The sequence below is a fragment of the Scylla paramamosain genome, chromosome 2 (assembly GCF_035594125.1).
Source record: "Scylla paramamosain isolate STU-SP2022 chromosome 2, ASM3559412v1, whole genome shotgun sequence".
Lineage (NCBI taxonomy): Eukaryota > Metazoa > Arthropoda > Malacostraca > Decapoda > Portunidae > Scylla > Scylla paramamosain.
The window spans coordinates 5979594-5995290 of record NC_087152.1 but is presented as its reverse complement, the minus strand read 5'-3'; the positions used below and the strand labels follow the sequence as shown (position 1 = coordinate 5995290).

The window sequence follows — 15697 nt, the reverse complement described above, 5'->3', positions numbered from 1 at the left end:
ATACTATTACTGTCCTGCTTATGTGTCATTTTGCTATTAAAATATTAATAACTGATAACACCATCAAGACTCAAAAAACTTGTAGATTTTATAAGTTTCTGAATTTTAGAATTCTGGATAGACAACTTTTCTATCTGTACCTACTGACTCTGATGAGTGCAAGGTATGGACACTATCTCAGAGACAAAGATAAAAAAGGATACAGGTCCTGGAAATAGAGATTAAGAACAATTCTAGGAAGAAAAAATTTGAGTAAAAAAACACATCACAAATAGAGGTATATGAGTATGAGAAAGTGGAGAAAGACATGGTGTGAAAGCAAAGGTGAAATTATGTGGATGATGATAAAGTGATAGGAGCAAGGGAAAGATGAAATGTAGAACAGAGATGGGATCACAGGTACAATAAATCATAGGGACCCAAGCACCTGGAAGGGTGAAAGGTGTGTACATGATAGACAGGGTTGGAGCTAAGTGTAGCTACACAGATACTACTTAGATACTGCAGCTGTAAACAGTAAGAACTGGCTGTGTAAACCAGAACCAATGGGGCTTGACTGTGGAATTATCTTTAGTAATATTTTGAAAAAAAATAAATCAAATAAAAAAACAAATAATAGTAAAAGAAAGAAAACAATAAAGCTATAAAAATGTTGAAAACCATAGTTAAAATAATGAAAAAAAACAAATGTGACAAATTAACAAATGTGATGGTGTATTTGCAGAAATACTTTGGAGCAACTGTAAACCACTGTTGTGAATTCTGTAAAGTTTAGGTTTGCAGATTTTTTTTATATTTCTTTTAGCATTCTGCTTTTTGTATTGTGCCTTCCCACTCATTTGGGAAAACACCAAATGAATGAAAAAGAACTACATAAACACATAAGATGCAGTCAACATTTATATTTCTTGCCTAAAGGAATCACATCAAAACAATAACAAGTGACAACAATAACTACATGAAGACCTGGCTCACTGCAGCACAGAACCCAGCAGGAGGATGCGTGGGGGAGTTCTTGGGAACACTAAGCAGAAGAGAGATAAGGAACCCAACACCCACCTTTTTGAAGTGAGCTAGCATATCAGGAGACTGGAGGCACATCTCTGTGATCAGCGTGACCCCTGTTATGAGCACACCTGTAATAGGCAAAAGACATCAAATTGCATCCATTCCAGAATAGTGATTGGAAAAACTAACCTATCACCATGCACAAGATATCACATCAGTCTGTGTTGAGGCACACTAAGACATATATACATTTTGTACATTCTTTACACAATCTGGCCAGCTCTTCAGCCACTGAACTGCCAGTAGTTACATAAACAAGATTGTGGAAATATAATAATGCTCATAAATCATAAGGAAAAATCCCAACAACCTCACAATATCTCTTCACTATTATCATAAATGATGAGGTAAACTTTTAGTACCCATTTCCATTCTACTAACTGGACAGCTAAAGCGTCCTGACAGGATAACTTACCATGATTCTTTTCAGACAGGAGTGAGCGTGTGGCTGGAAGGAACATTTCCATCAGCTCTGGCACCTTCAATATAATTCTCAAGGCACATACAGCAGCCTTTTTCCTTATGTAAGCATTGGAGGACTTGAGAAGCCTCTCCACCTCTCCTGCCAGATCCCGAGACATCTCTGGAGAAGCTATGGCCCCAAGGGTGCAGAGTGCCAGCCCTTGTACAAATTGAGTTGAAGAATTCAAGTCACTGGAAAACAACAATGTTGTTATTATTAGTAATATTATGTTGGTATTCCTAGCCTTCTTTTTACTAGGAAATTAGCAAAGGGGATAATAAGGTCAGATGTGCAAGGCGCAAGGTTAAGAGAAAGACCTTGCATGGAGAGGATGAAATGTATGAAGAGCACTGAATGAGAGAGGAATGACTGCAGTAAGCTAGAGTGATTGTACATGATAGAAATGAATAGAGAGTGACAGTGGTAATCAACCCCTGAGAGGGAGTGTGGGCACACCTGGCAGGGCCCATAAGTATATGGTCCCAATTAAGGTGCGGGCACTCTGTAGGAAGTATCCTGCACCTGATGTGGTCTCTGGATTTGAGTAGGTGTGGAATAGAGAAATCATATTATGAAGGGGTAGAAGTAAACTAATATATGCCATTGCACCTTGCTATTGATGTATGTGGCCAGCTGTGCTATGCCTGGGCTTCCGAGGTGTAGTTTGGTGATCCACAAGACTATCCCTTACTACCAAGGGCTGACAGAGTTAACAGTATGAAAAATGTGTGTGTGAGCATGTGATGCTTTGTCTGGGCCACCCCAAGTGGGATTGCTGGCCTGGTATATAGATAAATATATATACTTTTTGAATATTCAAAAATACATGAAAAGAAAATACAACACAGAAATAAGGACTGAATAAATGGATAAAAGAAAGACTCATGCACATGAAAATAAGATAATTTGTGGGTAAAAAAATGGTGATGTACACAATAGATTACTACAAATATCCTGGAATAGCTGAGGCATGATAAGAGAATTCATGTAAATAAACTCAAGCTGTTTAAAAGTAATGTAATGGTACTTATGGAAAATGTACTTATTTTGAGGGGGGGAATAATAATTTTGCAAATCCACTGAGCAAGACATGAAAGCTAGCACTTAAACAGTCAGATTCTAAAAATTGCTACAAAGATATATTGCAGTTTCAGCCAGATCTGAAACAGAACACATCTTAATCCTCCACCACTTACTTCTTCAAGGAGTTGGTAATGAGAAGGTGGACATCCTGCCTTTCATCAAGCAACAGCATGGCCCCTAGGTAACCAATGCGCTTGTCTGTGAAACGTGGTGAGGCTATCAGCTTGAGGCACTCCATCTGGCCAAAGTGAGCTGGGTATCTGTGTTGGGATAAAAGAACTCCCTCACTAACTCACCATTTACACAGAAATGAATGAAGGAAACATTAGGGAGTGCATCACAGTTGAAGATATCTTGCTACAATTAAAAGAAATAAGTGAACAAGGGCAGGACATATCGTGCACTCAATACATAACAGTAATGGTAACCCAAGGATAATAAAAAATAATAATTACATAAATCTGTAGATGAATGAATGAATAAGTTAATGAATAAGTGCAACTTCTATGCAGTCTTCTACTAGATGTCTCACAGGTCACTATGCTGCTAAGCTGAAAAAGTCCCTGATTACCTTGACTTTCCTATGTCCTGCAGGAAGCACTTTGTCAATTTATCAACACACAATTGATATAGTCAATAAACTTGGCAGTACAGTGTAGGAGACCACCACAATTGTTGTAATTTCCTGAAAACCAAGCCAGATTGTTCAACACCTTGCACCACAGCAATGTTTTTTCTTGCATAAAAAAATAAAGCCCAAAATGAGTCTCACATACCTCTAAAATTTTTTAACATATATTAGTCTTAGAACCATACTTATTTTTAATACATCAGTATGTCTTTTTGTAAAAAGACAAAAACATGCTCAAGCAATGAGGAGGCGAGGTTTCGGAGCTACCTTCAAAACCGAGGTTAGCTGGACGCAATACCCACTTTCAGTACACCAGGGACAGTGAAGGTCATGGGACAAATGCAGGCACAATGAATGTGGTAACACTGTACAAATATAAACAATAACAGCTCAGAGCTCACCTTGGGGTGAGGACTGTGTCTAGCTTCAGTTGTCTAGTGTATATTTCATGTGCAGTACTTTGCATGAATTTTATGCCACAAGACATACTGATGTGCTAAAAATTAGCATGTTTCCAAGACTCAAATGTAAATTAAACACTTTAGAAGGCCAGGAATTCATTTTGGGTTATTTTCTAGTAGATAAAAAAAGATAAATAAATGAATAAATAATAAATAATAACATAAGTAAAAAAAATTATTTGTTGTAAGATCTAGGGAAAAAAATAAAATAAAATTGTGCTGATACTTTGATGGAGAGCTTCTTGCATGAAAAAAGGAGCTTTTTTCAGGCCAGCAGCTCAGTACAATGGCACCAGTAGAGACAGAATGCTTGAGAGGTCCCACAATGACATGATTTCTTACATAAATTCCATTCATAGTGGAAGTGTTCCAAAGTCTCTGACATTCACCAAAAAGACGATGACAAAATGATAAATGTCAGTAAATTATAACAAAAAACACTGTAGCCCTTCTACTTATCTTGCCACTCTCATTCAGACTCTCTACAACATTCCTGCAACACTCACACAACATTTGGTCAAACATGTAGCAGTGCACATCACCAATGCAAGTTAATAAATGAAATGGGAAATATCCAAAGGAAGAAAGAAAGCTGCAAAAGTAACTGCATTACAGGAACATTTGTAAGGACTATGTTAGGGAGAAAAATGTCTATAGATATAAAAAGAACACTAAGGAATAGTATTCTCCTTCAAAGAAGAGACTTAGGTATGTTGCAGGATACGGCATTCAAGAGTGCATTAATGATCTGGAAGTATGATAGCAATGAAAACATGTATGGCACCTGTGTAAATGGAGTGAACATTTATTAGTGCATTTTGAATTTTCCACATTCAAAATTGGCACTCTTTCAAGAAAACAAAAGATACAATAGAAATAAGCTGCAATTAAAATCTATAAGCTTTAATTAAAATCTATTAAAAAAATGACAAAATAATTTTACTGTATCAAATATTTTTTTATAAAATTATTTAGCACTAGATTCTTATTCATCTAATCTCATAAAGTTTCACACAAAATTATATACATACATTTTTTCAACACAAGTTAATATTTCAATGCATTAACTCACCCCAGCATGTGTATGTACAGAAGTTTGGCAACATTGCGACATCTCCACACTGAGTCCTCTTCCCTGAAAGTAAGCCGAATGTATGCACACTCCCTGTTTACCACTGCTCGCTCCTCTGCTGCAGTTTTGGCTGACCGGATCTGTCGTATTAGGTCCCGCAGCCGTATGGGGTTAGGCTGACGTACTGGGAGATGAAAGACACACATAGTAAAGGGAACTACTTACTACTTATACTATGCCAATTTTGAGGATTCATCAATTTGCAAGTACAATGTTGTTAAAAGGACAAAAATTCTACCAACAATGGACAACCTACATCAACCCACGCATATTAGTACAATCACATCAAAACCACAATGCAGTATATGGGAATCTTGTTACCAATACATACTTGGGTGTTACTTTTGATGGAATAAATACCATCATTCAAGCCAGACTAAGCTGCATAATTATTTTTTTATATATTTATTAGTTATCTTTTTTTTCTTTTCCTTTTCAGAATACCATCAGAACATTAAGAGCACACAACACACTACACAAGAAAGATCTATGCATTTTGCTCTCTTACTTTCTGGATAGTCATAGCACTACTTTATCATAGATACAATTCTACTACTCCACAATATTAGTTACTAAATACTCTTATCCATAAAGTGTATCCTCAGGATTTACAACCCACATGATAGGAATGAAGAACTGCAAACACAATATGGATGTGAAAGCATGACTGATGAAACAACTACGAATTTATAAACTACACTGTTTTCTTTCCTATTTTAGAGTTGGACAAAGTACTGGAGAGAGAGAGAGAGAGAGAGAGAGAGAGAGAGAGAGAGAGAGAGAGAGAGAGAGGAGAGAGAGAGAGAGAGAGAGAGAGAGAGAGAGAGAGAGATGAGAGAGAGAGAGAGAGAGAGAGAGAGAGAGAGAGAGAGAGAGAGAGAGAGAGATACTTAAAACATAAAAAGGATAGACTGTATAGTGATGATTAGACCAAGCAAAATCTCTGTCATGTCAAGAGTACATAAGTGTGTAGAAATCACACACACACACACACACACACACAACTTCGAATTCTCTACCCCTCTCTCAGACATTCACTACCTCCACAATTTCTGCATGCAATTTTGGCAGGTTAGTATAAAGCACACAAGAGGCATGAAAACACAATTATTTCCTTTCAAATGGCACATAATAGTTTGTGGCAAAAGCAAGGCATCACTGGGCACCTTGGCTGAGGACTCCTGACAAGGGGACACCTGGGTGGGCCTCCACTAAACCCACCACAGCCACGCCTATCAGGTAGGAAGGCAAGCAGTGAAGGTGGTCAGGTGGGGTGGAATGAATTTAATGATTTTGTATGTGTGTGTGTGTGTGTATGTTATGTAATATTGTTTCTAATATTAAGTGCTTGCGTATGTTTATTTGCTTTAACTTCCTGCAGTATATACGACCTAAGTAAAGTTCTGACTGTCCTGCTTCAGTTACAATTTCTTTAAGACTCAATGATGGGTGACCAACTCATGTTGCCTACTTGTATGTATGTATGCACAGGTGTGCATGTATATTTACCTAGTTGTAATATGTAAAACTTGAGTCATGCTTATGTTGTCATGTGTCTAAATATATATGTTTTTGTCCACTTTAGTCTTAACACCATATATATTCCTTGCATGTATCGCCTCCATGTCTAACTTATATCAAGCATCAGTATGTGAAAACTAATTATTCATTTTCTTGGCTTATCTCATATATGGAAACAAATTTTTCATTTCCTTGGCTTACCTATCAGTTTGCATTCATTACCTTCCATTCTTCCAAGATTCCTTATAAAAATGGTTTCTGTAAGCTAAGTGTGTATGGTTGTATTAAAAATCATATGCTAGGTTAGTGACTCTACTAGTGATGGATATGAACTGAAATGATTCAATATATGGGCAAGGTTGTGATCTTTCACACACAACACATGCCATCCTCTTGCTCAAGGAAGACAATAACTACACACACATCAGTAACAGCTTTTGCATCCTTAATAGGGAGCAAACCTCACCCTACTTAGTGACAGGCTATGAAGCTATCACTGAAGTAGCATGCAGTGTGTGTGTGTGTGTGTGTGTGTGTTCCTTGTGTTGTTTATTGCATGCAAGTTTCTAATAATTAGATTTCTTTAATGAAATAAAACAGCTTAAGGCCAATGCTGTTCTGGCACCACATCTTTTCCTTGACTTTTTTTTATTGTTGCTTTAAATTCTGTAATACAATATAAGCTTTGAACTTGCTGATCTTCTATGCTTGCACTGCCTATGTATGTATGAGAAATTACCAAATACACATTCTTATTGCTCTCCAAACTTGTCACACTTCATCATTCACCCATTATCTGTGCAGAAATATAAATCTGAGAGAGAGAGAGAGAGAGAGAGAGAGAGAGAGAGAGAGAGAGAGAGAGAGAGAGAGAGAGAGAGAGAGAGAGAGAGAGAGAGAGAGAGAGAGAGAGAGAGAGAGAGAGAGAGAGAGAGAGAGAGAGAGAGAGAGAGAGAGAGGGCAAAGAAGAATGGTAAAGTATCTATGATAAAGCTAAAACTATATATGAGACAGGTCTTAAGCCTTTATGTAAAAATGCTAAGCACATCTGCTGTCAAATCTGTTAGTAATGCACACCTGCCTCGTTCCCCTCACACAAGTGAGCAGCAAGAATATCCTGTGTAGTGGCCACAGTGCTTCATCTTAGCAATAAAGGAGGAAAATTTTCACCACTGCCATGCCACACAGACTCCTCCTCAGCTCCTTTCCCTCCTTTCAGAAAGACAGGGCATCCTCTCAGCCTGCTTTTATGTCTCTCTACCACACAACTGATGATTATCTATCAAGTTGTATTCTCATAAACTAGAACTAAAAGAATCCAAGTGTACTCCTATGTATAATTCTAGTTATTTCCAGCATCATCTTTGTAGATTTTATACTGTGGAAGCATTACCTGGTCATTACTAACAAAATTTCAAGACTGAGTTTGCCTGATCCTGGATTTTTCATTTCACTTTTTCATCTTTCCTCTACTGTTTGTCGCTTCCTAACATACAGACTCACCAGCAATAGCAACCACCAATAGATGAAGTCCTTTTCTGACACTAAATTAATTCCCTCAAAATTAAGACCTAAAGGCTGCTCACATAAGCACACTTCCTCAGGATCATCAGGCAAATAACTACCTCATTAGGAAACTTGTATAAAATTCAAGAGTTTTCTCAACTACTAATGAACTCACTTATCATAGCTGAGAGAGGAGGGTGGTCTGAGAATGTTGGCAAGGCAGCAATAAACTGGTACAAATGTGCGTGGCTTGCGAGGCATCCAAAATAAGGGGATTACATACCTTTTTCGTATACCTCCTTACCTTTCTCCACTGCATCGTTGATCACCTGTTTTATGCTCGACATTGTGCCGAGACTGGGAGCAGAAAGATATAAATGAATAAACCTATAAACTTTGACAAGTAAATGGATGAATTAACTAGTAAATCAATATTCAATATAAGCAATATTATCATAAAAATCCAGAAATGAATCTGTGAAAAAGATTTTTTTTTTATTTCTCATTATGGTTTATGTATGTGTTCGAATATACATATGTAAAGGGAAATCTCCACAATTTTTTGGTTTATGAACATCTGTTGCAGTAAAAAATTTCACAATAAATCTCTCTCTCTCTCTCTCTCTCTCTCTCTCTCTCTCTCTCTCTCTGTTTAGTTAGCAGACTCCCAGCATATCTTCCTTTCTTGTTTGCCTTTATTAATGCAGGAAAGCAATATTCTAGCATGGCAAATATAATATCAAAAGTTACCAAATCTTTTCATGTGTAAATTCTTAGCCCAATAATAATAATCTGAATGGATGGCATCCAATATTAGAATTAGGTTTGACTGAGACTGGTTAGATAAAAATCTAAGAGTTAAGGGGGCAGAGCTTCCCTTTAGCATTAAAATGTAGGTCAAATAGCAATTTTGTTGAAATAACATTGTATATGCATCATAGGTACCTGATTTACTTCACTGGCATATCAAGGTGACAGTAGCACAGGGCACCTACAATTTTATATCAAGTGAGACAAATTTCATAAGCATGGGTGCACAAGGAAATTAATCCAATTATTATACAAGGTGTATAATAATTGGTGTATCTTAGATCAATTAGTGCTCAAGGAAGCCTATTTACTTCACAATGAAATGGTATATACATACAAATATCACTCCAGAAATACAATAAAAGTCCTTGGAAATTAGGTGCATGTTTTCAAACTATAGATTGACTATGAAGTCTCTCTCACCTGTGCCTAAAGTTCATGTATCCAGTCCTCACCCATTAAACTTCATATACCACATCAAAATAGGATGAAAAATTCATCTAAGGTGTTAAGCTCATATGAAAGACGGACCAGCCAGGGATTGAACCCACAACACAACTCAAAGTATGAATGTACACAACACTATCAATATATATATATATATATATACAGTGGAACTTCAGTTACTGAACATCTCCCTTTTCAAACAACTCGGTTTTTTTAACAAAAATTTTAACTCATAATTGCTTTGGTTGCCATATCATAATTTGGTTTTCGAACATGTGTCTGAGAGCAGATTAATCTATTTCACATCAATTCCTATGGGGAAAATAGTTTCAGTCTGAACACTTCAGATTTTGGACAGCATTTAGGAACAAGGTTCCACTGTATATATATATATATATATATATATATATATATATATATATATATATATATATATATATATATATATATATATATATATATATATATATATATATATATATATATATATATACATATATATAGGGTGTCCCACAAATTAAGGTACATACTTCAGGATTTGATAGTTCAAGTAATTCTAAGTCAAAAATATTCAATGCAATGAACAATACTAAAGTTTTCCCAATCAGAAATTTTAGAGATCAAAGGTCAAGTGTTATGTGAACTCTGTGCATGAGCTGTTTAATTCCTGAAAGGTTGGACATCTGCAAAAAGATGTGGAGAAGTGCAGGGTGGTATCATCAGCATAAGAGTGGACAGGACAGAACCCTGAGGAACACCACTGTTAATAGACTTAGGAGAACAGTGACTGCCTGCCACAGTAGCAGTAAAACAGCCAGAACTTGAGATGAAGTTACAGTGAGAAGGATAAAAGCTGTAGAGCTTTGTGCCAGACTAAACCTCTAAAAGAGAATGACCAAGACTCGGTAAGGAAAGCCAGATCACCAGTAGAATGGCCTCAATGGAACCAATACTGGCAATCAGATATTAAGTTGTGAAGTGATAAATGTTTAAGAATCTTCCAGTTGATGATAGATTAAAAAACTTTGGAGAGACAGAAAATTAAAAGCAATAGGATGGTAGTTTGAGGGATTAGAGCATTCACCCTCTTTTGAAATAGGCTGAATATAGGCAAACTTCTAGCAAGAAGGTATATATATTGATAGACGGAGTTGGAAGAGTTTGACTAGGCAAGGTGGAAGCATTTCTTCGGGAGAAAAACAGGAGGGACCCATCAGGTCCATTAGCCTTCTATGGGTCAAGGCCAGCAAGGACATTGAGAACATCATTGTGAAGGATCTTAATAGGTAGCATGAAATAGTCAGAGGTTGGAGGAGAGGGAGAAACAAGCCCTGAATCATCCAAGGTAGAGTTTTTAGTAAAGGTTTGAGCAGAGTTCAGCTTTAGAAATAGATGAGGTGGCAGTGGTGCCATCAGGTTGAAATAAAGGAGGGAAAGATGAAGAAGCAAAGTTATTAGAAATATTTTTGGTGAGATGCCAGAAGTCATGAGGGGACTTAGATCTAGAAAGATTTAGACATTTTCTATTGATGGAGGAGTCTTTGGTTAATTGGAGGGCAGACTTGGCATGATCCCAGGCAGAAATATAAAGTGCATGAGATTCAAGGTGATGGAAGGCTGAAGTACCCTTTATGGGCTGCCTCTCTATCATTTAAAGCATGAGAACAAGCTGAATTAAACCAAGGTTTGGAAGGTTTACAGGCAGAGGAAGAGGGAGGAATGTACGCCACCATGCCAGAGACTATCACCTCTGCCATGCACTCTCCACACATAGAGACAGGTCTCTGACATGGAAGCAGTAGTCATTCCAAGTCAAATCAGAGTAATACCTCCTCAGGTCCCCTCAATTAGCAAAGGCAAAATGCCAGACGTACCTCCACTTCGGGAGATCCTAAGGAGGGATTGGAGCAATAGGACAAGATACATATATGAGGCTGTAATCAGAGGAGCTCAATGGAGAAGACAGTGCTGGCATAAGCAGAAGGATGAGAGGTTAGGAAAAGGTCAAGAATGTTGGGCATATCTCCAAGGCAGTCAGGAATATGAGTAGCGTGTTGCACCAGTTGCTCTAAGTCATGGAGGATAGCAAAGTTAAAGGCTAGTTTGCAAGATTGGTCAATGAAGGGAGAGGAAGGCCAAAGCTGGTGATGAACACTGAAGTCTCCATGAATAGAGATCTCCACAAGAGAGAAAGTCAGGATGTGCTCCATTTTTAATGTTAAATAGCTCAGGATGTGCTCCACTTTTAAAGTTAAAAAGTCAAAGAATATTTTTTATAGTCCAATGAATTAGGTGAGAGGTATACAGCATAGATAAATCTAGTTTGAGAGTGACTCTATAGTCCTAGCCATGTGGTGGAACATTCAAAAGATTCAAGAGCGTGGACACGAAAGCAGGTTAATTCATTGCACACATAGACATAATATCCACCTTTGAAATGAAAATGAGGATAGAGAAAGTAGGAGGGAACAGAAAAGAGGCTACTGTCAGTTGCCTCAGACACCTGTTTCAATGAGGAATAGATAAGGTTTAGTGGAGGAGAGGTGGTATTCCACAGACTGAAAATTTTATCTAAGGTGGCAAATACTGCAGAAGTTAATGAAGAAAAAGCTGAGGGGGGGGTGTCAAGTTGACACTTAGTGTCTATAACAGAAGAGCAGTCTGACCTGGGGACATTTATGGCCCCCTTCCCCAAACAGGGACTCTGAGGCTAGTGTAGTTGCCATAATAAATCAGTTTTTAATTTTGAGTGAAAGTTGTGCATGTGTTAGGTGCATATAGAGATGTATAAAGGAAAAGAGTGGTCTTTAGAGGAAAGGCTGTGCCTGCTCCCTTGTGTCTTTGAAACTTGTGAGTCCCTACTAACAAAATCCAACTTAAGAATATATAAAATAATGACTGGTAATAAAACTTGACTAACCAGGAAATCACATATTTTTCAATCCTTAGCATTACTACCAACAATGCTAATCATATTTCAATAATGGACAGTGCAACATACCAATCTTATTTATATCAACAGCATGAATTTGATTAAAAAAAAAAAATATATATATATATATATACATATATATATATATATATATATATATATATATATATATATATATATATATATATATATATATATATATATGGCAATGGCACTAACAGCGAAGTTGAGCTACAGGAATAGCTACAGCTTCTGCTAACTCATAATGTTAAGTTATGGTTATCATGCTCTGGTAAATTTTTACAACAGGACCAAACTGCATTTCAAGTATAAAACTGATATTCATTCTTGTTTTTTATGTTATAGATGATTTTGAGCATATAACACATCGTAAATACTTAATTTTGTGTCTTCTTCCTTCATCCCCTATGATCTTGGGGACTTGTCAAGAAGTGGGAAACACAACAATGGTCATTTTTGGGTACTTGAATGCAGATGATAGCTTAAAAGAAGGTAATCCTAACCTAATCTGACCAAACCTAATCTGACCAAACCTAACCTGACCTAACCTAACAAATCTAACCAAACATGACCAGACTTAACTACCCTAACTTTACTTCTAACCTATGCACATCACCTAATAAAAATTCCCTATATCATGGAAACTATCAATTTGCGATGAAAACTTCAATAAAATAAGTTTCTCAGTATCCATAAAGGTAATCCAAAACAGAACTCCTAAACGTGTAGAACATTATGGTTCTCTTCTAAAATAATACCCAAGCTCCATGGTTAAATCAGGCTAAGCCAGTTTCTTCCAATGATAAGAGATGTCAAAGGAGGTCAAACCTCCCTCAAGCAGTTTTTAATATTCAAGTTTTAAGCAAAGTTGTTTGGGATAAAATCATATCAATCATTAAATACTACTACTACTACTACTACTACTACTACTAATAATAATAATAATAATAATAATAATAATAATAATAATAAACTGAGATGGAATCACATTGCACAGTTCACCTTACCTACACCCACATAAACTCTCCAGGACAAGTGTACAAGACCACTGCTACTTACACGAAAGTCTACTGCATATCTGCAGTGTATGGAAACATACACAGCTCGAGCCTGGGTGGCCCATGGAAAGTTTGAGGCATTAGTAATAATATTACGTCCATACATTACGTCAACTCTTTGCATGGGGTGATCCAGGCTAGTACTGGAACACGCCGGATTGCAACACCTAAACACCGGTGCGGCGATTTACCTACCTCTCGTTTTGTTCATGTAGCTCTAACTTGTTACAGTACTATACTTGGGTGTGTCAGAAAATGTTTGAAATGACAAGTAATGGGACAATGTTGACATCGTCTGACTGGCCAAAATGGCAGCTCCAATCCTCTCCCCAGTATAGCCTCCCAAGTACCCTTGTTCAGCGTTCGGACGGCCTTCCCCCGTCCCTGACACGCCTCAGCCCTTACCCCCACCACACACGACCCTATGCCCTACCTGGATTCACCTGAGGCGTAGAATATAAAGGTTTACTCAGGCATCTGCCAGAGTTTAGTCATCTGTGTGTTTCCGGCAAGGTGGAACTACTGCCACTGCCATCTGGTGGGCCACGGCTGGCTTAATAGAGCACCTGCTTTCAGGGGGGACCTCGACCTTGCCTACACCATGACCCCCTTCATTCTCGCTTGGGCTATTTTCCAACTGAGTATTGCATTCTCAAACAGCATCATATCTCTAATACTTTAAACATGCTCTACTGTTAAGTTGTGGGCATTTTCAAGGGTCTTCTTCTTTAACAATTACATTATTTCGTGTTTATATATAGGTATGGGATCTGTTCATGACCCACTCGCACCTATGTTAGTATTCAGCTCTTTTCTCACCATGGACTACACAGAGAGTGAATTTAAATGCATTAAAAGAATTTAAGGCAACTACATAATTTAATAAAGCATTCTGAAGAGTGACACAGTAAAGGGATAAGAAGGAAAATATACAGTTGATAAGCATGCAAGCTTGAGCCTGGGTGGGTCTTCGGGTATGATCGTCAGTAGCTTGGGTGATTGATAACTCAGAGGGGAAGATTTTCGATACTTGATTAGACCTTCACAGCTGAGTTAATGGAAAGGGGTACTGGCCCGTTCCGAGATAAGAGAGGTGTCAAGATAAATTATTTGCCCTATCATGAAGCTTTTTTTTTTTTTTTTAATTCCAAGCATAAAGTAAATGTATAAATTAATCGAATATGCATTACGTAACTGGTTCTCTGGCCCGGTGTGACCGCCTCATCTCCATTTCTTTTACTCATAACATTGAAAAAGTTACCCTTCTTGTATATAGTGAGACTACCACGTGGCGCCATTAAAAAGTGAAGAGGAATGCTACGGACATCCCGCACACGCGTAAGTTTCCCGTGGCAGCTACAGGCATGCAGCGCCATCATGATAACAGTCTTTATCAAAGAGGGAGCATGTATTATTGATGCTTTTAAAATGAATAAATAAATAAACCAAAAGCCCTTGGTTGGCATCAGACCGAGCATCGCAGACCGAAAGTCAATCACAGACTGAAAGGAGACATTTAAAATTCTAAGTCACCAGGGTATAGTGTTCCATAAAAACAGGTATATTTTGGTATTGGCTTTAAGAGAGAGAGAGAGAGAGAGAGAGAGAGAGAGAGAGAGAGAAGTGGAACCTTCCAACCCGGCCGCAGAATATGTACCACACCATTCCTTGCCACGGAGGGGATGAGGGAGAGGGAATAAAAGTTTACCAGACAAACTTTGTGTCTAATAATAAGAAAAGTATATCGTGAAAATATTATGTAAATGTGAACCAACCCCAGGATCCAACTGGGGTACGATGTGCCATCTCAGTTTCCGCTTGAAGCAACATTATATGGATATGCCCATTATCTCCTAAAGCAGATTTTGAGGAAACACATGGAATAGATAATAATTTTGTAACTAAATTTAACACAATAAACGAGACTTGGCTAAGCATTGGAGCTCTCGTCAGCACACAAGCTGCCAGTAACATCATTTTACGACATTTGCGACACAAAGCTTCAGAGAGGAGGGAAAGAGAGAAGATGAAGACAAACGGGATAAAAATAAATGAACGAGTAAATAAATAAAAATAATAAATAAGTAGGAAAGGAGATATGAAAGAAATAAGAAATGCATAATATATTTCAAGAAAGTAGAAACAGGCGTAACACTGGAAAAGGAGAGAAGGGGGCAAGGAGATAGCGAGAGTAGAAGTGGGAAGGGGGTGGATGAGAGAAGAACGAAAAGAAATGCGGGGATAGTTAAAAGGAATATTCACCACTACTTCCTCTCTTCCTTTATTTTTTTCACTCACTACTCACCCTTCCTGCTTATATTTATTCTCTAGGTCCGGTCATGTTAGATTTGGCCAGGGCAGGTTTGGTGTCGTGCGAAATCCTTGAGCTGGCGAGGTGGCCATCTGTGCATGTGCAACATCGCGTCAGCACCACAACACATGGCCTGCGAGATTCTTGAGCTCCAAGGTTTGAATCTTTTTTTTTTTCCAAAAGCCTTATTATAGCGACTATGCGTTGATCATTAAAACCAGTTTTGAATCATATCATTACAAGATGCCTTCAA

At 37.7% G+C, this 15697-nt stretch overlaps 1 protein-coding gene across 6 annotated transcripts in view; it reads right to left on the bottom strand.

The window, feature by feature from the left end:
* Positions 1–13704, bottom strand: part of LOC135109194 (AP-1 complex subunit gamma-1-like) — a 39230-nt gene extending 25526 nt beyond the window's left edge. The window contains exons 1-6 of one of the 6 annotated variants that reach the window (XM_064020371.1): positions 13567–13704; positions 8149–8222; positions 4779–4962; positions 2728–2874; positions 1484–1722; positions 1060–1136 (exon numbers count right to left, since the gene is read on the bottom strand). In XM_064020371.1, the coding sequence (XP_063876441.1) occupies positions 1060–1136; positions 1484–1722; positions 2728–2874; positions 4779–4962; positions 8149–8212 (711 nt within the window). In that variant the 5' untranslated portion in view covers positions 8213–8222; positions 13567–13704. Of the gene's footprint in view, positions 1–1059; positions 1137–1483; positions 1723–2727; positions 2875–4778; positions 4963–8148; positions 8223–13328; positions 13475–13566 lie in introns of those variants that run through there. The other 5 variants (XM_064020397.1, XM_064020381.1, XM_064020407.1 and 2 more) reach the window with 5 other exon arrangements.
* Positions 13705–15697: the final 1993 nt, after the last annotated feature.